Genomic DNA, 22,633 nt, shown 5'->3' on the forward strand with positions numbered 1-22,633 from the left:
TAATTTTTACATGTATTGTTACTGATAATCACATGTTAGTGACTGATCAAGTTGCTTGTTAGTTACTTATTTTTTATATGTACGTTACTGATGTAGTTACATGTAATTAACTGATTATTTTTCATGTAGATTACTAGGAAAATTAGTTGTTGATAAATTCATATAAGAAGCACTGATAAACTTACATTTAACTTACTTGTAAATTACTGATTAAATAAGTTAAATGACAGATGAATATACATGTATAAAGACTTTCACATAATTTACTGAAAAAAGTTACTTGTAAGTTACCATTGAGGTTACATGTAAGCTCATGTCATATTTTTAGTGGACTACTGATTTTAGTCAAAACAAATTCAAATTTCAAAATTCCAGATGAAACATATGGTTTCCATTCTTAATAAATACAGTCATACACAGTCTGAAAGTGTGTTTTAAGTTTTTACTTACTTTGAGAAGGATTTAGGAATTTAGAAATATATACATTTGTAATGGTATATTGTCAAGTTACAATGGTATAATCCTTAACTTAACCAAAATGTACAAAATGTGCCTTTATGATTTTGGTTTGTCGTGTCTTCTGTCATAATTCAAGACCTTGAACATATTGTTAATTCTGTATTCAATGTGTTGGCTCATACCCGGTATTTTTCTCACATCTGTTGATATTTTGAGGGATCTAGTAGAAGATAACATTGCATATTTTCATTTTGATGAAAATCATTTGTACATGTATATTTCAGCATGCAGCTGAGTTGGAAAAGAAACAAAATGAACAAGAATATAAAAAGCAACTTGGCAGTGAAATACAGTATGGCAATGTAATACAGGTATGAAATTGTACATCATGATTGGATAAATAGTTATTTTAGCAAAAAGTACTATTGACTCACTAAGAAACAAAGTCTTGAAATTACATGTACTGTGAAAGTACTATTGTTTCTGGGGTACCAGTTTTCCTGGTTTTTCATGGGTAAGCCAGGCCACAAAATTGGTTCCCAACAAAAAGCAGATCTCCATTGATGTGTGTATCCATGAATTTAAGTACTAATGCAGTATCTTATTTTCTTGCTGAAATTCATTCTCAATTAAAATCTTGTATTTCAACATTCTTTTACTTACTGTTCCCGAGTTGAACAGAATATGACCTGTGATGCTACTTATGATTTTATTTACCTTCTTACTTTACTTTATAATGTCATAATCATTTTGTTTTCTCTGTAGCTTTTGCATTTAAAGAGCAACAAATATTTGACTGTGAATAAAAGGCTGCCAGCACTGTTGGAGAAGAATGCAATGAGAGTGACTTTAGATGTTGCTGGCAATGAAGGATCCTGGTTTTATGTGTATCCGTTTTATAAACTCAGACAATCAGGAGACACTGTAAGTAAGCTTTGTATAATATTACTCCCCATTCATTGAGTGAATGATATATATTAGGGGTTTTTCCAAATCTAAATACTTTTGCCAATTGTTTAATTCAAGATTGTTCCCCAAAGTGTATCAAATTAGCCTGGAAGAAAATATTTGCCGTATCTTTATTTTTGTGTTAGTGTCTTATTTCAAAAGTAGTGAAAATAAAACTGGCTCTAAAAATTTCCTGTGTACTGTACTAAGCATGTAAACAGGGATTTGAGAAGAATCTGTTTTATCACGTTGCCATTTTATTTAGCTCATTAAGTCTAATTGAAAAGAATTAGGATGTCAATATTCAGTATTAAAAAATAAATTACCCATGAAAGGAAAATCATTTTCAGTGTATAGGCATTTCACCAAACCCTCCTTCCTTCCAAATCCTTACCGAATACCAATTTGATCATAGATGAGACAAATGATGTTTTATTTTATATGTATAGGTGGTTGTTGGTGACAAGGTTGTTTTGAGTCCAGTTAATGCAGCACAACCTCTACATGTCAGTAATTATGAGTTGACTGATAACCCAGGATGCAAAGAGGTTAGTATTATCTTCAGTTCAGTTGTTTTCATTGAAAATTTGAATAGGAAAAAAATAAATGTCAAATTAGCAGGAAAAAGGTTGTTGAATATATTTTTTTTTACAGATATTTAAAAAAAAGTTTGATATTTCCTGTCGATGGAGGCTTCATAATAATGCAACAGTTATTTTAACACATAAAAAAAACCTTTCACAATAATTACAAATCTTAACTGTTATAACACTAGAGTGTATATGGTAGGCTTTAATGATAATTACAAAACTTAACTGTTATAACACTAGAGTGTATGTGGTAGGCTTTAATGATAATTATAAATCTTAACTGTTATAACACTAGGGTGTATGTGGTAGGCTTTAATGATAATTACAAAACTTAACTGTTATAACACTAGAGTGTATCTGGTAGGCTTTAATGATAATTACAAATCTTAACTGTTATAACACTAGAGTGTATCTGGTAGGCTTTAATGATAATTACAAATCTTAACTGTTATAAAACTAGAGTGTATGTGGTAGGCTTTAATGATAATTAACAAACTTAACTGTTATAACACTAGAGTGTATGTGGTAGGCTTTAATGATAATTACAAATCTTAACTGTTATAACACTAGAGTGTATATGGTAGGCTTTAATGATAATTACAAAACTTAACTGTTATAACACTAGAGTGTATATGGTAGGCTTTAATGATAATTACAAAACTTAACTGTTATAACACTAGAGTGTATATGGTAGGCTTTAATGATAATTACAAATCTTAACTGTTATAACACTAGACTTTATGTGGTAGGCTTTAATGATAATTACAAAACTTAACTGTTATAACACTAGAGTGTATGTGGTAGGCTTTAATGATAATTACAAATCTTAACTGTTATAACACTAGAGTGTATATGGTAGGCTTTAATGATAATTTCTCTATATCAATAAGAGAAATAAATGTAAATTTGAGCATAAGTAACTAAAGTTATTACCACTTCAAAGAAGTTTTCATATAGCAACATATTTCTTTGTTTATTATTTAAGGTCAACTCAGTGAATTGTTCAACATCCTGGCGTCTGACTCTCTTTATGGATTACAGAGAAAATGTTGAGGATGTCTTGAAGGGGGTAAGTTATCTGCTGAGTAATACAAGGTTTAATTTAATTTTTAAACATTACATCATATTGCATGTCCTTTATATAAAATTTTTTAACAAGCTAAATTTTGTGTAGAATTCCAGTCAATATTTAACTGTATTAATGAGATTGTTATTACTAGAATTGTTAATAAAAACCGGACTGTCTTTAAATTATAACCAAACTTAACTATACTCAACGTTAGTTCGAGCCCATTTTCAATTGAATCATAATTTTCTTAAGTCGTTCTTTTATTGAGGAAGAATTATCTTTCTTTTTATTTGTTGTGCATTTCTCAGTTTATAAAAAGTTTATAGATCTGAATCTAAAATCTCATCTGATTTGAACAATTCCCATTTTACGGAGCAAGATATTTAACACATTTTTAATATCGGTATGTGTCAATTAAACTGAACACCAAATTTTATTTCAAATTTGAATGATATGTTATGTTTGTGACGCCCAGTATAGTGGATGGTATCTAAGAATCACCATGATTGCTATCAATCCATCTGAATTTTAGTGCAATGATCCTGACTCCAAATGTATTTTTCTTATTTCAAACTTATGAGGAAAGGGCTCTGTATAGCTGAAAATCCTTACTGAATAGTCACAACTAGATAAGGTCTTTTTCACTGTCACAGTCTACCAGTGATCTGCATGTCCCATCAGCCCAACTTCCTTGATTAAGTACATGACTTCAATTAATATCACAGGGTGATGTAGTGAGGTTGTTTCATGCAGAAGAACAAATGTTTTTAACTGGAGATGACTACAGAAAGAAGCAATATGTCTTCCTTAGAATGACAGCAAGAGCTACAGCTACAGCTGCAACCAGTTCAAAAGCATTGTGGGAAGTTGAGGTATGTATTTTTTCTTTAAGAATTGTATGGGTCTTTCCTGAATCATTTCAAGTTTTTGACTACTAGGATTTTGTATACTGATGTGATATTTTTGTTGATTATACTACCTTTTTTACAAAGAATATAAGCACAATGAATTGCAGGATTTTATCTTTGACGATTGTTTTGCTGTCTAAAAGAAGAAAAAGTACTTTCCACCTATCAAGAAAGTTTCTTAGAAAGTTATGGACACATTTGAGGTAGATTAATTACTCAGACACAAATAAAAAATAATTTTTTCTGTATTTAATCAATCTTCAACTTGAATATTTTGTCTTTGAATGTTAAGGTGGTGCATCATGATCCTTGTAGAGGTGGAGCTGGGCAATGGATGAGTTTGTTTAGATTTAAACATTTGGCTACAGGACAGTACCTTGCTGCAGAGGTTAGTCAAAGGGTATTGTTATGATTGTAATAATTGGATTATACTGTGTGATTTTGGTAAAATATCTGAGACATATAATGTGAAGAGGAAAAAAAATCACTTATGGAAAAAAAAGTTGTGGTATTCTTATTATCATTACTACATGCATGTTCTGCAACTTAAGAAATACATTTTATACAATTTTTAGACTGATTTTCAGTGTCTTTACTCTTTTTATGTTATTTTTTTATTTTCTTAAATGCAGAAATACCACTCATATTCAAGGGTCCGGAAATTTTGACAGCCCATGCCGGACATTTTATCAAACTTCAGCTGACGTTTTTGTCAGTCTTTTACATGCTCAGATCAAAAATAAACTTAAAAAAACGATTGTATGTTGTTATTTTAAGATAACTATTGGAAAGTGTGTTATTTCATCACATACTCTGTCTGTTACAAAATATCAGAGCGAGTGAACGTGTTTAGGTTTCGACCACACATGGACGTTCTAAAATGTAAACAAAATATCGTATCTCTGACTTCTTCATCACATAGGCAAACAGTCGAAAACTTCCAAATGATGAAAAGGATTATTTATGAAAGAAAATCGCGAACACATTTTATATATTGATTTAAATGGTCTGTTGACTTCTGTGTTGAAACGATTCAATTGACTAATTAATAATTACAAACTAAATGTATGACTGATTCGTAGTTTTAGTTCCATGTGCTTTCGTTATTACCTCTGAAAAATCAGTGGGAAAATGGTGGACTTGTCAATTTTTTCTTAATTAATAAATGTATGAAGATTTTCGAAGTTACTTAGTATAGACAATGGGCTGCATGTGTACCGTTAATTCAATTATGCAATCAACTAACCAGTTACAGGTAAATCACAGTCACAGGTGGCTGCACATTGGCTAAAATTGACACACAACTGTCAATTAATTTCCAATAAACAATTAGGAGACTGGTAGACAGGATGTTTATACACTAATAAAACCACACTGACTAACTGATAAGGATTGACGATTTTTTTTTTGGCCGATATTGGAAAATTGTCGTCGGTCTTTTGCAAAATTTGTCAGTCAATGATGGGCATTTTTTACTGTTTCCGGATCCATGCTCATATTAGTATTGTATACTTGGGTATGCTGTTTACTTGCTCTCATTAGTCAAATACACTTGAAGATCAAAATCCAAATTTAAATAGTGTACATGAAGTACTCAAAATCAAAAATATCAAATAGGAAGCCAAATCCAGCACTAAGAAGTGCAGTACAAGAAAGCTTCAGTATTTTAGCGTTTTGATTGACATAATTGTGCTTAATATTGTTTTGCTGTTATTCTGGAAGCTAAACTCCTTTTTAATTACAGATTGATAAAGATCCATCACAGGACAGTATGCGTAGCAAATTACGAGGAAATATCCAGTCACCAGTATACTGTCTGGTTTCTGTTCCCCATGGCCATGATGTGGCAACTATCTTTGAATTAGAACCCACATCAATGACCAAGGACTCACATGTTCCAAGGTATGTAGTTCTTAAAATCATCAGCTGATTTTTAAATAGACCAAGAAGATGAAAAGTAGACTTCACAGCCATGTCTGATTAATCAAGGGAGAATGACATTGTTTACAATGACATTTTTATGTACTCTTCTCATCTTTTCAAATCTAAAACCTATGTACAGTTTGAAGCATCTTTAACCTCTCAAGAATCAATATCTTATAAAATATATGCTGGTTAATATTTGGTGCTATTTTAATTTCATGGTAAATATAATTGTAGAATGTTGTTTATATTTTCTTGTGACAACTCAAAGTTTATTTTTTGCCTGAACAGCCATAGAAGTTACTGGAGAATTGACCAAGAGATTTCTATCATTCCATAGTTATTTAAATCTATGTTTTAAGAAAAGACCAACTCTACATTATCATTGTATGGGCTATGATATATTCTTTTCTTTATTTCAGGAATTCCTTTGTCCGTTTACACCATTTATGTACCAATACCTGGATCCATAGTACCAACATATTTGTTGATAGAGAGGAGGACAAGCCTATTAGAAAAAAGGTAATTAATTGGTCCTAATGAGTTTTAGATGACTGTTTTTTTTAGAATATTCCTTAGTTAATCAGAGACATGATGTAACTTAGACAAAAAAGGTGTACAGTCTGGAATAGATTCATTCTTTTACAGCAACCACTTCACAACCCCATCCTGCCAAAAAAGGGATTAGTTATGTATTTGCCTTATATTGTATTTTATGCTGCGGAGTATTTTAGTACTTTATAGTGAAAACTGTCTAAATTGAACCCTTAAGAGACTAGAAAACTGTCAGTGCCAAACATCTTAGAAGGTCCAGTATCAACAATATAAACGTGTAAATGGAACACTCACTCCTTTTGTACTCAAGAGAGTGGTTGTCCATTTATGTAACAGCAGCATAAAGGTGGGATTTTACTGCCGCAAGCGATGGAACAAATATTTTACCACTTACATTGCACTGCTTGTCCCAAGTAATATTTCCAATTAAGTACCAGTATACAGCTTTTTTTTCCAAAGTAAAAACAATACAGAATTCTTGACTACTGTTGAGGACAAAATGGTTATGGCATGGAAATGTATATATATATATGTTAATTGTTTACTAAAATTCTTTAAATCGTTCAACTCTGTGTGGTGAAATGTTTAAGGTTGGCTGTGCCCAAATGAAAGATGATCGAGAAGCATTTGCTATTGTACCTGTTTCTCCACAAGAGGTTCGGGATTTAGATTTTGCTAATGATGCCAGTAAAGTTCTAGCAGATATTGCCCAGAAATTGGAGAAAGAATCTATTACTCAAAATGAAAGAAGGTATGCATTTATTTCATACAGAATTGTAAACCAGCTTTAATTTAAGATTTAGTACAGCAATAACCAAAACAACAACAAACTTGATCAGAATTACCATATTTGGTATGATATGCATTCATGTATTGTCCGCAGGGCAATTTTGAAGGCCTAGAATGAAAAAAAGTTTTTAGACTTAGATTGCAGTAAAATTTTGTAAGACAAAAGATCTATATTTTGCACTTGATTGGTCAATTTATTTATCTTGATGCTGTATTTCCTATGAAAATGTGAAGGAAAGAAACTTATATGTAGACTAAAACATCATGTAAAGATCAGTAGCTTCATAAATTGGATAATTTTAATTTTGAAGCTTGATAGAATTGACACAGAATGTATGAAATGACTTATAAAACAAAATCGAAAGTCAGTTTTGGTTGTAACTCAAATTTCACAATTTTGAATTTAAAATCATACTTTTGTAAGAAACAATGAAAAATAAGTATCAAAATAATCATCTTCAGCTGCAGTAACATTTGATAAGGAGGGTTTGACAAAAAACACTTTGTTACTTTTGGGTTTTGAGTTGTTTCATTTTAATCTCTGTGTTTTATAAGAAGGAAATATTGTACAACCTTTGTGTGAAACATGTTATTAAGACATTTGAACTTTATTTGATAAAATATCACTAAAAATTCAATACTTAAAGATGTATTTGATTGTTGGATAAAATTTCTTTCAGTAACATTTCACTTTCAGTTTGTTTGTTTACATTACGCAATGTCTTTTCTTGTACCAAAATCTTTTATTTCTTGGCCAAACCTTATATATTGATGTAAAAAACGTATCCCATGTTCTGGAAATAATTTCTATGTAAAAATGTGGGCACAGTACACACCAGAAATACAGTAATATAACTTATTTTGATCCCCACCAACAAAAGTGGCAGATGCCTTATAGTGATCAGTCTGTCCATCTGTTGGTTTGTCTGTGGATAACAGACTGAGTCTGGGCTGTAACTTAGTTTTCTTCCAGTGTATCTTATTATGAAATCAGTATTTAGAAGCCTGCTCAATTTGTCAAATAAAACCTTGGCTCTTACCTCCTAGTAATTAATAAGAAATGATCTTATTGTGACATTCACAGATTGTCATTAAATGAACACAACCGGATAAAATTCAACCCATAACAAACTCTTTGTAGGACTCTTTATAAAATGCTGTAGAAGTGCTAGAAAGACAACCCAATGCATGAAAAAAAACCCAATTAAGTTTTTATATGACATTTAAGAAGAATGCAGTCTAATTATGGTATGGCATTGTCATTATTGGAGGCACCTATAAATGCTAAGCTTTCATGCTGTAACTTGAGTTTTTAGGTTAGGGTGATAAATGAACAACATTTTTTAAGACGTATGCTTTAGGTAAGCAGCAATATCTAAAAATATGAATCAAAACCATTGGTTTATTATCTTTTTTAACCATAAATTTATAGGGTACTGACACAGCTGTTGTCAGACCTGATATATTTTGTGACTATGCAAGAATCTCACAACACTGGAGGTGACCCATTGAAGGTAGAAATGTTAAAGTCAAAAGAGTGCAGGGAGAGACAGAAACTACTCAGGGAACAGAACATACTCAAACAGGTGAGAAAAAAGCATTTGTATTGATAAAGGCAATGTGAGTCATAAAGATATGGATAATAGTATTCCATTTAAAGTTATAGTCCTAAGTACTTCAGTTTTCTTCAGCGATTGTATATCAAATGATATACGTTCTTGTTGTGAGGTAGTAGTACTGTATTGTTCTTGTTTGTCTTATTAGCTGAGATCAGGAGAAATGTTCTATCTTATTTCATTTTTTCTATCTATAGTTGCATACCTGTAAACCATCCCACATTAGCAGGAGGGAGACTCCCACAAAATCAATGATAATTTAGAATCTCCCACTTAAAAATGAAAGATTCGAGGAAGATTAAAATCACACTGTTTTCTGCGAAAATTCTGAAGAATAGCAATTTTATATAAAAACCTCCCACATGAGACAATGTCATTGAAGGAGAATCTCCCACATGATCTATTCCAAAGGTTAATAGATGTGACAGTTGTGATTTTATATGGAAAAAATGAATTACTTCCCTTTATTGATTCTGAGTAAATATATCCTCTCTAAGACAAGTGGTTTTGTTCCTTGTGCCTTGATGTTATGTGTATCTATACATCTGTTTGTAACCAAATTTTCAGTCACATCTTTTTTACAACTGTTGTTTTTGCCTAAACAGTGTGAAATTTTGACAACAGCTTTCTATAGTGATGGTACATTGTAGAATATGTGACATTTTGTTTCTGTTTATTTTCCAGGTGTTCCAGATTTTAAAGGCTCCATTCAGTGGAAAAGGCCCAGTGATTGAAATGGAAGAATTAGCCAATCAAAGACATGCACCTTTCAGACAAATATGTAAGCTATGCTATCATATTTTACGGTTGTCACAACAGGATTATAGAAGAAATCAGGTAATAATATTTTATATTTTTTTTTATTTCATGATATAATAATATGCTCATATAATTTTATTTACAATTAGACATATGAAAAGTGTATTACAAAGTGACCATTTGAATAAAGTTCTCTACCTAAATTTCAGTACAAAGTTCTAAGGGGATACCTAACATCTCTCAAATTTATTTGTCCTGTTAAATTTTCTTGAAAATTTATTCGATGATTTATTTTTATAAAAGAAGCAAAATATATTAATTTCAAGAAATTTCAAACCACATTTTCCATGGGAATAATTTCCATGAACATATAGTAGCTTCATCAACAAAACTTTGATCATTAAGATGCTTTGAATTTGATGTCAAAATGTCACGAAATAAAAAGTTTTGCTGACTTTTACAGAGATATTTCCCTTAGATGTTGTGTAACCCCTTAAACATTTGGTCAATGGACATATGCACTTCAAACCTTGAACTCTTTTGTCCTTTTGATTTCAGTATACCAGTAAAAAATTGGAGAATCTTAGTGACATTTACTTGCTGTGATGTTTACATTTACTAGAATTATTTTTCGAAAAGCAAATTTACATGTATAACTGTTATGGAAATTTAACATCAGAAAGTTTCTAATCATGCCTTTGAATTAAACTGCCCTGTGAATGTTTAAAAGGTTTTTTCGTTTCATATCAATGTGCTCATAAAAACTAATAATGAAGTGCTATGTTTCACATTTTGATTCTTAAGCTTTGTGGCACTCAGGTGTAATTAAATAATAGGTACATGTAGGATAATACAAAAGTGGATGCCAAGCCAAATAGAAATAGTGCAAATGTCATGTTGCAAATGAGCAAATATCCACTTTTAAAGAGCGCAAATGTTTTGTAGCCCACAATGAAAAGTCTCTGAATAATTAAGAAGCACTCCAGATAAGAATCATGCAAAATGTGATTCATGGGTAAAAAGGCTACATATTTTTATTATTGATATTTTGTTTGAATTGCCATACTTAACAGAAATTAACATTCAGATTTCCATATAACCCGTGTTCTTAGGAGATTATATAGAGTGCACTGTAAATTTCAAAATTAAGGGAGATAACTCTATAAATGACGCTCAAATACAATAGAATCTATTGGATTTTCAATGTTGATTATCTCCTAAGAACAGGCAGATTGAAATGAATAATTACACGTTTCATAGTATAGACCCATAAAATAACTTAATTACAAAAATAAAAATATGTAGCCTTTTTTTGGGGTGTATCACATTTTTCAGATTTTGTATGATTCTTTAACAGACAGCTACTTAATATAAGTGTAGAGAAACATTGTTTGAAGTTTTATAACTCATACCATATAGCTGGTAATTTTCACATGGTGCTAATTTTGGAATATTATAGTGGCCTGTCTGTAAACGTCAAAATTAATTAAGCAAAATATTTACTCTTTGATTCAGTACTCAGTGCACCACTTAGTGTCTGAGAAAATTTCTTGTATACATTTTTGCCTAAAAATGGCCAAATTTTACACCCCCCAAAATAACCTGCCGTAGAATAACATACATTATGTATCTATAAAATACAACAAATTATTTTAGCTTTGTATATTTTGAAATATTACAAATGATAGAAAATAATGAATCAATTTAAATTGGATAAACAATGTAGGATTTGATGGCTATACACAACTTAAGTTCTTGAAAAGATAAAAGATTTTCATTAAGTTAAATTAACAAAGTGCAAAAAAACATATGTTATAAGTATTCAAAAGATAAAAATTAATACAGAAGATTTTGTGCTTCTCTTTACAGTTTTTAAAATTCATCCTAATACTGGTAATTATAAGGTCAAAAGTATGAGTATAATTTAGATTAGCAAATTGTGAAAAAATAAACAACATAAATTACAAAAGGAAAATGAATATGTGAATTCTAATGCTTCTATTCGTATACTATTTCAGGAGTATATTGCCAAACACTTTGCATTTATGCAAAAACAAATTGGATATGATGTATTAGCAGAGGAAACGATTACAGCCTTGCTGAATAATAACCGCAAACTACTGGAAGCCAATATCACGAAACAAGAGATAGAAACATTTGTTAGACTTGTCAGGAAAAACAGAAAACCAAGGTACAGATACATTAAATTTATAATTTCTGTTTTTGCTACGTGCCTTTATCATTTTTTATTTATACTTAATATATTTTATATATTGAAAATTCAGTGAGAACAATATTCACAATTTGAATGTCTGAAGATAGACCATATTGACTGTCAGGGGCAAATTGTAACATATAGCAATTGAAGAATTAACATATAAAAGTATACAGAAAACATAAACAAATGACCTCTTACAAAAAAATTAAATAGAAAAACATAAGCATATTAAACTGAGATAATAAACACATAAAACTATACAGAAAGCATAAATACTTCAAAACACTTAAATCTAAAATGAAAGCTTAAAAACTTAAACCATAAACATTAAAAATTTAAAATTGCAAAACCATAAACCAATAAAACTATACTGAAACCATAAACCAATAAAACTACACTGAAACTGTAAAGCAATAGAACTATACTGAAACTGTAAACCAATAAAACTTTACTGAAACTGTAAACCAATAAAACTATACTGAAACCATAAACCAATAAAACTATACTGAAACTGTAAACCAATAAAACTATACTGAAACCGTAAACCAATAAAACTATACTGAAACCATAAACCAATAAAACTATACTGAAACCATAAACAAATATTACTAAGAGGAAAACATAAATACATAAAACTTTGAAACTTTGAACTTAATGTATAAAACTACACAACTAATATGAAAATTGAAATATTTGAATAAGAATTATTTAATATTTTGGTTACTTTAGTAGACATTGTCCTTTTATTGATATTTATGTGTTGCTACTTTTATTATGAAAATGCTTAGAATACTTTACTTTACAGATTTTTAGATTATCTATATGTATTGTGTGTTTCCAATGGATCAGCAATACCAGCTACACAGGATCTGATCTGTAACTGTCTGTTGAGTGATGAAAATCAAGACATTTTAATTGAAACCAGGTAGGTATCTGTAAAGTGACCAATGAAAACCAGGACATTTTAATTGAAACCAGGTAGGTACCTGTAAGGTGACCAATGAAAACCAGGACATTTTATTTTGAAACCAGGTAGATACCTGTAAAGTCACCAATGAAAACCAGGACTTGTTAATAAAACCTGTAAGGCACAGAAAAACTTGTCTAGCTCTGAATATTCTGAAAACCAGACACTTTTTGAAGTCCTTTTATAAAAGTGTATTTCAAACCTTGGTAAACCAAACACCTGTCTAAACCAAACTAATTTTATAGTCCAAGAAGGGTTTCACAGTACTTGTTAAGGGGGGTACCTAACATCTTCTCTAAAATCGTGTGAATAATCTCGTAAAGAATTGTTTAAAATCACATTGTGTGAGACCAAGATATTTTTTTAAAAAATGCAGCGAAATGAGATGAGTATGAGAAACTCCAGCATGTTGAAAAAAATATTTAATAATCTGTTTGTCACTGTTGTGCTGAATTGTAAAGTGTTAGTTTTCTTTTATTTTCAGTTTTCTTGACCTAAATATTCAAGTTTAATAAGCACTCAAAATTTCTTTTTGGGACTATTTTCAGCAACATTCTACGTATGTTGTACAGCTGTGATACATATTTTTTTTTTTAAATCGGTTAACTATGACGATCATGTTTAAAATTTGTTAAATAATTTTTAGATATATTCATTCTTATTGGGTAAGTTACTGTATTTGATCATCTTCCATTCTAGACTAGAAAATATTGCCACAAATTAGCCATTATTTCATAAGCAGTAAACAAACGGATGGTTATTTGGGTCATGAAATATTCCTACGATGTTGCTTGTATGTCATGCGAGGACATAGAAACTAGCGATAATTTTCATTCTCACTCGACTGGTGTGAGATTGAAAATTATTGTAGCAAGATCAAAGGGATTTTAAACAAAATAGCGATAAAATCAGATTATCAATTTATCAATAAATTAAACAAGTAAAATATGTAGCATGAAGTTCTTTTCAGGATTTGTCACTATTTCAGCCCTCTAGTCCACAAAGTTAGCAATAAAACAAATTGCCAAGCCCTTTAAAAATATAATAATACAAGTAAAAGTATTTTATAAGACAATATGGGGAAACTACCAATGAAGTAGTGAGCTAGTGTTAGTGTCAAACCTGGCTTTTCAATTTTCAAAATGATACTGAACTAGACATGTGATAAGGGTTAGTAAAATTCATTCAATTTAAGACAAAATACAGTGCATTTAGGATGATATCTTTTTACAATAATATATAGATACCATACAACTTTATTTCATCAAACACTGCCACATGGTATTTGTCCATTTGTTGTGAAAAAATAATCATTAAGTTCACATTGTAATGTACCACATAAGGATAATTTCATGGTAATTTCATAATGGTCTTCATACACTTCCAGTTATAGAAGTTTCTTATTGTATAAAATTATGTTTTATTGTACAGGTAGAAGCATGTTAATTTCATTCTAGACTTTGCCAAAGTATTTTTTACACTACCAAATACCACCTTCATTACAGTTTGGTCCAGTGGTATGTCTCCCATCAAAATAAAGTGTGAACTTGACAAATTCTTTTGGTAACCTTTCTTTTTTATGGTAGACAAACTGTCAGGTCATACTTTAATCAAAGTGTGGTTATATAAAAGGTTACATAATTAGGCTCTTTAACTTACTCCTAAAATAATATTTAAAATAAGGCTTGAGAAGACTCAAATGGAGGTAGAAATGGAAGTAGAGAATGCTGATGGTACAACTGCCTCTGACCCTATTGTCACTGTAGAGGAGGTAGAAGAGGTTGTTTTAGTTTGGGAGGATGCTGATCACAGACAGAAACAGAAGAGTATAGAAGAACTGGCCAAGAGTGTAACAGAACATCACCATATGGCAGGGTTAGATTCATCAGAAGACTCTGCTATTCTAGAGTATTACAGGTATGACACATTTTACTTTGATGGGGGGAGGGGTTTATGATGACAACTACTGTAAACAAAAACAAACAAAAAAACAAAAACAAAAAAAAATCAAAAATGTGGAAACTGTATTAAAATTGGTGAAGCACTTTTGAAATTGATAGACTTTGTCCAAGTATACCCCATTCCAAACCCCCCAAAAAACCTTTGATTTTGACATCATTTTTTAAATTTGTTTTTAAGAGGGGACATAGAACACCGTTTCTTTCAACAGTTTTACATCAGTTACAAATTATGTTCTTCGTAATTTTCATTTTCTCCAAGTTGACCAAATTCAAGGAAAATATCAAGACATCAGTAATGTGTCTGAAACCCACATCAGAAGTTTTATTAGCTATTATATTAAGACTTATATTTAGCCAGTATCAGTTATAATCCAGTCACTTTATTTTACTTGATTATAATGCAAAGTAAATAAAGATGCTATAAATTAAGAAATTTTTTCATGCATATTCATTAATTTGTTATGTTGGATGAAAAATGCTTTCAAACTTTTATTAATCATAAGAAATGACCTTTTATAATGATAAAATTCAATAATGTTGCATTGTTGCAGTTACAACCAAGTCAGGTTTTTTTGCAGTCATTTCCAAATTTACAGTATGATTAAGAAGTTCACGGGACTCGACTGTGTTCACCCAGAATAGATAATTAACTCAATAGTTAAGAAAAATTGCTATTCAGGACTATGTTTGGCTTCAATATTCCTTTAATTATTCAATTTTAGAAGTATTTCTTGCTGAGGGATCTATGCTTCCTTATGGCACAACAATTTGTAATAGAGATTCATTATCTTGGTTTTGATTTGATGTGCATGACATAATATCTGTAAAAGGGAATGGGATATTTTGAAGGGCTGTGATGTTTGCCAGCCCTAAGCAGCTTGCATCTTTGTTAAATATATTTTTTTTCATAAAAATAAATCAATAAACCACATTATATTATATTTTGTGTTTTTAGAGGATATAGTTTTGTGAATCCTGTTTCATAATAATACATTATTTCATAAGCTTAGTAGTAATTCAAAGTTTATTTTAATGCTTTTATGTAAATATTTGATGATGGGGAAGTACTCATTAGAACTCACTCATTTTACAGGAAATTACTAAGGCCAACTGTTTTAAGTTAACTTCAAGCACTGTATTTATCTCTGTTTCTCAAAATAAGTTATGACTTATGAGTTAAGTAATCCTTTTGTACTGGTACACTTGATATTTCATTGTACAGAAAATATTCTAGCCATCCTATTGCCATCAACAACAGTAGCCTGATTGCTGTCCTTGTCATAATGCATAGGCATAGGATAAGATAACCCATCATCTTTACTGAAAAGTACTACATGTTTATCTCCATCTCTTGAAATAAGTATTAAATTATGACCGTGATAATTACACACAAACATATTCTGATTTTGATCCATTGATATGCCAGTAGGACGTAAAAATGAGTTGTTAGCCTTGGATGAGAAGATAACTCTGAAGTCAGAATCTATGACAGTAACTCTGTTGTTTGGAGGACTTGTATAGCGTATTCTGTTGCCATCTGTGTCTATGGGTGAATCACCTCCCACAGTCTGGTCATCATGTACCTTGTCTATTTTTTTACTTTTCATGTTGATTTTCATTACACCTTTACAAGGTACACAAAAGTATGAATGTCCTTCACTATGCATAATTCCTTTAACATCACTCTTTATCTGAAGTGTTTTAATAACTTTACTCCTGTGAACGTCTATGATAGATATCGTTTTTAGGTGATGATTAGAAACAGCAACATGGTTCTCATTGATGACTGTTACATCATATACTGCACTGCATTGTCCTTTAAAGCTGACTGATGATTTCAGTTTACCATTACTGTGTAGTATGTTAACTACACTTTTGTCAAAATTAATCAATACCATCAGTCCATTAGGCAGGGTGCAACAACTGGTATAAACCCCTTCCTCTAATGTAAACTGTTGTTTAAGTGTCAGTTGTTTTAGAAATCTGGTCTCTACCATCACCTGACCTCTGTTGGGTTTGTCTTTATCTTTTGATTTCTTCTTTTTTTCTTAAGTTTACTTTATTTCTCACAGATTTTTCTTTGCAGACATGGTGTCCTCTGACATGTAGTCCTCAATTTCCATTCCTATATTATCCATTGCTCCCTTTTCAGATAATACTGTCTCCTCTGAATCTTAAACTTCTCTCTACATCTGTTTTATTCCAATGAATGTTTGGAAATTTGATGCATGTTTCTTGATGAGTTCCTTCTGCCCCACCATTTCATTAAGTATTCTTTGCTTTGATTTTAGGGTTTGGACAGTTGCTTCAGTGATACTTGTATTTTGTTTTATGACTGACTCTAACTCTGATATTGTTTCATTTTCCAATTTCTTTATTTGGTCAATAAGTCTGAGTGATTTTTCTTTTACTAGTTTAGATAACTCTTTCTTTTTTCTCTTTAGTCGATCCAAATTTTCTTCTCTGTCTATGATTGCATTCAAGATGGTTTTGTGTCTTTCTTTCAAATCTCTCCACCCATCTTCAAAAACTGCTGATGCTTTGACATTGTGGATAACTGCATCAATCTCTGGAGTGTCATCACATTTTTTGTGTGACTTAGAAAGGCACTTTTTGCAAATTGGATAGTCATGTGACTTGCAATAAAACTCCAATTTTTCATTGTGCTCCTCACAAACAAGTTGAACATTAAGTATAAAAGGAGGTAATTTACTGTAATCTTCATGCGTAATGGTGCTATGATCCCTTGTTGCTTATTGTACTTGATGTTGTTGTCGACATGTAGAACAGAGTAATTCTTGACACTCTGGACACCATACCTCTGGAGTGCTTGTCTTTTCTTGTAGTTGGCAGACACTGCAGTTTTTTGTTGCCATTGTCACCTGTGAAAGAAATGAAGACAAATTGAATTATAATTAGTTACTGACAATAAATAAAAAAACACTATACAACAAAACTTTTTTTTTATGTTTTTAGTTGTGAAACATATTGATTTACCCCATCACTCCATTTGTAATTCTGTTTGTCTAATATAGAATTTATGGAATTTTTGTTTTTCAGTCAGTTACTCCTGCAGAATGATTGCGAAAAAGTTCTTTCTTTGTTAGATGATTGTATATAAATGTGCATATTTTCAGGATTGTAAACTGTTAATTTTTATATATATATTTTTTTTGGGTCAGTTGTACTTGGTCAACATTTTCATCTACCTGTAATCTTGTATATTTTTTTTTATCTAGGTTTGATAGCTTCTTCCCTAGTTTAAATGCTAGGTAATGTTCACAACCTAGATTTTTGTAAAAGTATTTAAGATGTGCATTTCACCATGGTGTTGATTTTTACTTACTATTTCTGTTTTGAGGATAGTTTAACTATGTCACTTATAGCTATTTTACAATATACTTGCATATTTGGATCCATACAATTTATCTATTCCAGATAACTTCTACTGTTTTGATACTTGGAAGTACATGTATTTACTTTGCTTGATGTTTTGACATGAATTTAAAGATGTGCATACTATGAGAGTTTTGATTTTTATCAATGAACTCCTTTTTGTGATTCAAGCAGAATCACACTCTGTGAATGCTGATCATTTCTTTGTTACATGGTTGAACAACTAGTTTATGTTGAAAAGTGCTTCCTGTAAATTGGTTAATGTCATTATCAAATAACATCAATCCCAGGTGTAATTTGTATATGGAGACAAGCTTTGTGGATTATTACTATGTTTTGCTGATATTATGATAAGTAGTTCCAGATTTTTGATAGCTAAATAAAAAATTGTCCCTTAATAGTGGCACTGCTTTAGTCTTTACTCAACTCTCTGGTGTATTTTTAGATATGGTAAGCTTTTAATCCCAATTGTGTATTAGCTTCTCATTTGCTGGAACATGTATGTTGCTTTTTGAAGGTTTTGAAAATTTCAGTCACAAAAGTTTGTTAAAACACCCCTTAATTGGAATATTTTTTTTTATGCAACATATGTCAATTTATTGTTCTGTGTGTAAGTTTTTGGCTTGGTTTTGCATCTACTTCCTGTTTGTTTGAATGGTTTTATTGCTTTTAGAGCTTTGTAAATTCTTGTAAATAATCTCATCAATCCTTCATGGGAATAATTTGAAATTTTAGTCCAATAGGTTTGTACTGTGTGTAAGTTTTCAGCTATCTTAAATGGACTGAAAATATATGAAATAATGTGCCAAGGTGTCATCTGAATGTATATTCCTGATCCTTTTACTTGGTTTCAACATATTTATTAAGTAATTTGCGTGTTTTAACATCTAGTCAGGATGATAGAAGAAAAAGAACTATAGCAAATGAATTACAAGATTCAGAAACAAGACTTAGTAAAATGTATGTCCCCCAACCAACAACCATAAATATGATTTATAAAGAGGAATGGGCAATGGGTGTCACTTTTGAATTTATTACCGTCTCAGGTCTATCCATGGTATCCAGGGTAGATCCATGATTTCAGGTGATAAAAGGGAGGGTTAAAAAATAATGGATAAGCGAAGCAAAGCATTTTTGGAGGTTTATAGACATAATCCGATTTCATACAAAAAAGTTTTATTTTCCCAATTGAATGGAAGATGTATGCCCTGGGAACTATGTTACAACTTGAAAGTAGTACATTTTTTAGAATTGAAGCTAACTGAAAACCAGAATTAACAGATAATAGATTTCCTTACCTGTAATTTACTTATTATCAGATTTCCTAATTACTGTATACACTCAAAATCTATTGAAATTATATGATGCTGTTATCTTTTTACTTCCCAGTAATATAAGGTGAAGGTCATATTTTACAGTTAACCAAACATAGGTCTAAACTCATAATTTGTTGGTTGGATATGTCATTGTGCAGTTGTTTTATTTTGTTAAATACCTCTTGAATTAAACAGATTTGAAAATGTAGCCTTTTGTGAAGCTCTTTTTTTATGTTTTTTGTTTTGTTTTATATTTCTTGATTAATATAGGCTTCATTAAGCCTCTGTTTCTTTGACGATCAGGTCATATTACCATGTATTATGAAACTGGTCTTCTTATTATCTCAACTTTAAATGTTTATGATATTTTTGTCTTGAAGGTGCATGACATTTTTTGTTTTGAACCGTAATCTGTTACTCCTCCTGCAACAGTCAATGGAATTAAAACTTTCATGAAATCTTCATTTATTCCCATTGCATATATCATGTTTTAGATTTTGATCGCAGTCAATTTTGAGTTCACATAGCAAGACATGGACTTTGTCATTTATGAATAAAGTTTACCCATCACTTGTTTGTAACTCCTTCTACACCACTGGATGGAATTCTCAGTCATTTATGAATAAAGTGTACCCATCACTTGTTTGTAACTCCTTCTACACCACTGGATGGAATTCAGTGTGACTTTCACAGAATCCCATGCTGCACCTCCTATTTTAGATTGGTAGTCAAAATCCTCATTTCATCAAACGGGAAATGAGGGTTGTCAATAAGTTGAGAATTGCATATAGTTTTTCTACTTTGTTCATAGCATCAAAGTCACAATGACAGACCTAGTAATATATGTACTCAATTTTTTTTTTTTTTCAGACATCAGTTGGATTTATTTTCCCATATGTGTTTAGAGAGGCAATATCTAGCTATCAATAAACTGTCACCGCAGCTTCACATAGATCTTATCTTAAGGTATGTATATATACAGAAACAAAACAAAAAATTATGTCAAAAGTTGATTTCTATTTTCCTTGAATATGGTAGTAACTTGAAACTATTTGGTATTAAAACACAAATAACTAAGAATTGATAATTACATTTACTGTGCAAATTATTAAAGTATGCTAATCTCATTGGATAATCAGCTTTACATGTGACGTTTAAAGAATGTTTCATGAATCAATGAAACACATGTTCGAACTATTTATATAGACCACGCTCACAATTAGTGGAGTATTTTTTTATCACTCTGCATTGCCTGTTTTCTATGTACAAATCTTACATAAAATAGAAACATAACGAGAGACACATATTGAAATGTAATGATAAATACAGTGAAACTTTTCCAAACCGGACCCTCAGAAAACGGGTCTTCCCTTCAAACCAGCCGTTTTCAAAAGTCCCGGCCGATATACCTTAAAACCTTTGTGTTTTGTCTTCAATAGACTGGCCACCCCCTAAAACCATACATCAGCCGGTTTTTCACAGTTTTAGTTACATATTTCAAATAAAAACAATCGCTCAATTCCGGCCGCCCAGTTATTGTTCACTTGTAATAAATGTGTCAGCAAAACTGTAAATGATTACGTAATATTATTTAATTAATAATTCATTCACTGACCCATTTGCATTTCATCAGTGATAATTGAAGGGGACAGTAGTTTAAACAACAAATGTAATCCAGATATTACATTTTGTCACTGGTTGCGTGTTAATTGGTGTGTAAACACGTCAGGCAACTGAGGTCATTTAATAGTACAATCTTTACGATCTTTTAAACTGTCTATTAATGTCACCTGTACCCAAGCCAAAACAACATAGGGGTGAAATTATTAGGCTTTGTTGATAGGTTATTTATGAAAACAATACAAATAATTACCATTAATAGCACTTCGATCTTTAAGACACATTCTTTCAAGAACGTGAACATTATTTTGTCTGCAGTATTGTAAAATCATATCATTTACAAATGATGCAAGCTTTGAAATGTAATAAAAGGCCAAAAGTTTTGAATTGGCATTAAACATGTCTCGACCAACAAACTGACAAGGTGTAAGGTTATAGAACACATTAATGGGAACAGCTCTTAGAATGCATAGCTATTTTTCACAAAACCGGTCACCCCTATAAACCAGCCATTATTTCTTGTCCCAGTGATGGCCGGTTTGGAGAAGTTTCACTGTATGTAAAATGTCTATGAACTTTGAACATTTCACTAGATTTTATTAACAGGTTGCCACAGAGATGGATTTTACTCATGATATCTAGTTCTGTCTTGAAACATGTTTTTTTTTTCACTTCATTTTCCTCTCTGCCTGTTTAGGTGTATGTCTGATGATGTTTTGCCCTATGACCTCCGTGCTTCTTTCTGCCGATTGATGCTACATATGCATGTAGATAGAGATCCTCAGGAAATAATCAAGCCAGTGAAATATGCCAGGTTATGGTCTGAAATTCCAACACAGATATCTATTGAAGAGTAAGTATTGGATGAAGTAAGATATTTGTTTCTACATGTATTCCATCTTATACCATTAAAAGACATTTCTTTTCAAGTATACTATTATTTCCATTTTCATTATTTTAGTCAATTTTCCAAAACCTAAAGTTTTATGCCGCTGGATATTAATCTTTCATTGGTGAAATTATAGTTATCTTAATAAATGAATGAATATCAATTCAAGTTATTTAATTTTAAAATTAAGACGAAAGAGCCTTGGCGAAGTTTGTTATAATGATGAAATTAAATATAGCGAGTTGATATTTTGTGCTCTTTAAGTTTAGTGACTTATAAAACTCTATTTTTTTTTTTTTGGGATTCCTTTGAAATATTTGGCCACTTGACATTTGGCATATGTTGTAGTGGAAATTCTTATGATTGTCTGTCTATGATATGACCAAGGGAGAACAATGTCGCTTATGACCAGACTGGTTTTATAGACAATGTGACACAATAACACAAAAACCAGTTGCAGCTGCAATTTTTTTATATCACTCCTTTGTATCAAATTGTCCATGTTTTGATATCACAAATACCTAGATGTCAAAGAATAGATAAAACAACCATATCATTTAGAAAATAAAATAGATCTGATCAACAAGACTCTAATACTGACAATATTTCACTGAACCTTATATAAATTAATTGTACCTATGAAAATTTTC

At 30.9% G+C, this 22,633-nt stretch overlaps 2 protein-coding genes across 7 annotated transcripts in view; one reads left to right on the top strand and one right to left on the bottom strand.

The window, feature by feature from the left end:
- The window catches only part of LOC148628370 (inositol 1,4,5-trisphosphate-gated calcium channel ITPR1-like), an 85,185-nt gene that overhangs the window by 12,152 nt on the left and 50,400 nt on the right, over positions 1-22,633 (top strand). For all 6 annotated transcript variants that reach the window (XM_088586180.1, XM_088586205.1, XM_088586198.1 and 3 more), the window contains 16 exons: positions 744-830; positions 1,225-1,383; positions 1,857-1,955; positions 2,983-3,066; positions 3,792-3,938; positions 4,267-4,362; positions 5,719-5,876; positions 6,320-6,419; positions 7,043-7,203; positions 8,674-8,827; positions 9,542-9,694; positions 11,635-11,807; positions 12,640-12,759; positions 14,485-14,718; positions 20,345-20,440; positions 21,792-21,947. In XM_088586180.1, coding sequence (XP_088442306.1) covers positions 744-830; positions 1,225-1,383; positions 1,857-1,955; positions 2,983-3,066; positions 3,792-3,938; positions 4,267-4,362; positions 5,719-5,876; positions 6,320-6,419; positions 7,043-7,203; positions 8,674-8,827; positions 9,542-9,694; positions 11,635-11,807; positions 12,640-12,759; positions 14,485-14,718; positions 20,345-20,440; positions 21,792-21,947 — 2,177 coding nt within the window. The remainder of the gene's footprint in view (positions 1-743; positions 831-1,224; positions 1,384-1,856; positions 1,956-2,982; positions 3,067-3,791; positions 3,939-4,266; positions 4,363-5,718; positions 5,877-6,319; positions 6,420-7,042; positions 7,204-8,673; positions 8,828-9,541; positions 9,695-11,634; positions 11,808-12,639; positions 12,760-14,484; positions 14,719-20,344; positions 20,441-21,791; positions 21,948-22,633) is intronic.
- LOC148628371 (uncharacterized) lies at positions 14,712-19,562 on the bottom strand. Its single transcript, XM_088586214.1, has 2 exons — positions 19,457-19,562; positions 14,712-17,644 (listed from the first exon to the last, which is right to left on the bottom strand). The coding sequence occupies exon 2, from the start codon at positions 16,757-16,759 to the stop codon at positions 15,974-15,976; it is 786 nt and encodes a 261-aa protein (XP_088442340.1). The 5' UTR covers positions 16,760-17,644; positions 19,457-19,562; the 3' UTR covers positions 14,712-15,973.

The sequence above is a fragment of the Perna viridis genome, chromosome 1 (genome assembly GCF_037379345.1).
Source record: "Perna viridis isolate PV_CMFRI_1.1 ecotype Kerala chromosome 1, ASM3737934v1, whole genome shotgun sequence".
Taxonomy (NCBI): domain Eukaryota; kingdom Metazoa; phylum Mollusca; class Bivalvia; order Mytilida; family Mytilidae; genus Perna; species Perna viridis.

Bases quoted from the DNA above. Each gene is read 5' to 3' on its own strand.
- LOC148628371 (XM_088586214.1), bottom strand. From the start codon at position 16,759: ATGGTAGAGACCAGATTTCTAAAACAACTGACACTTAAACAACAGTTT.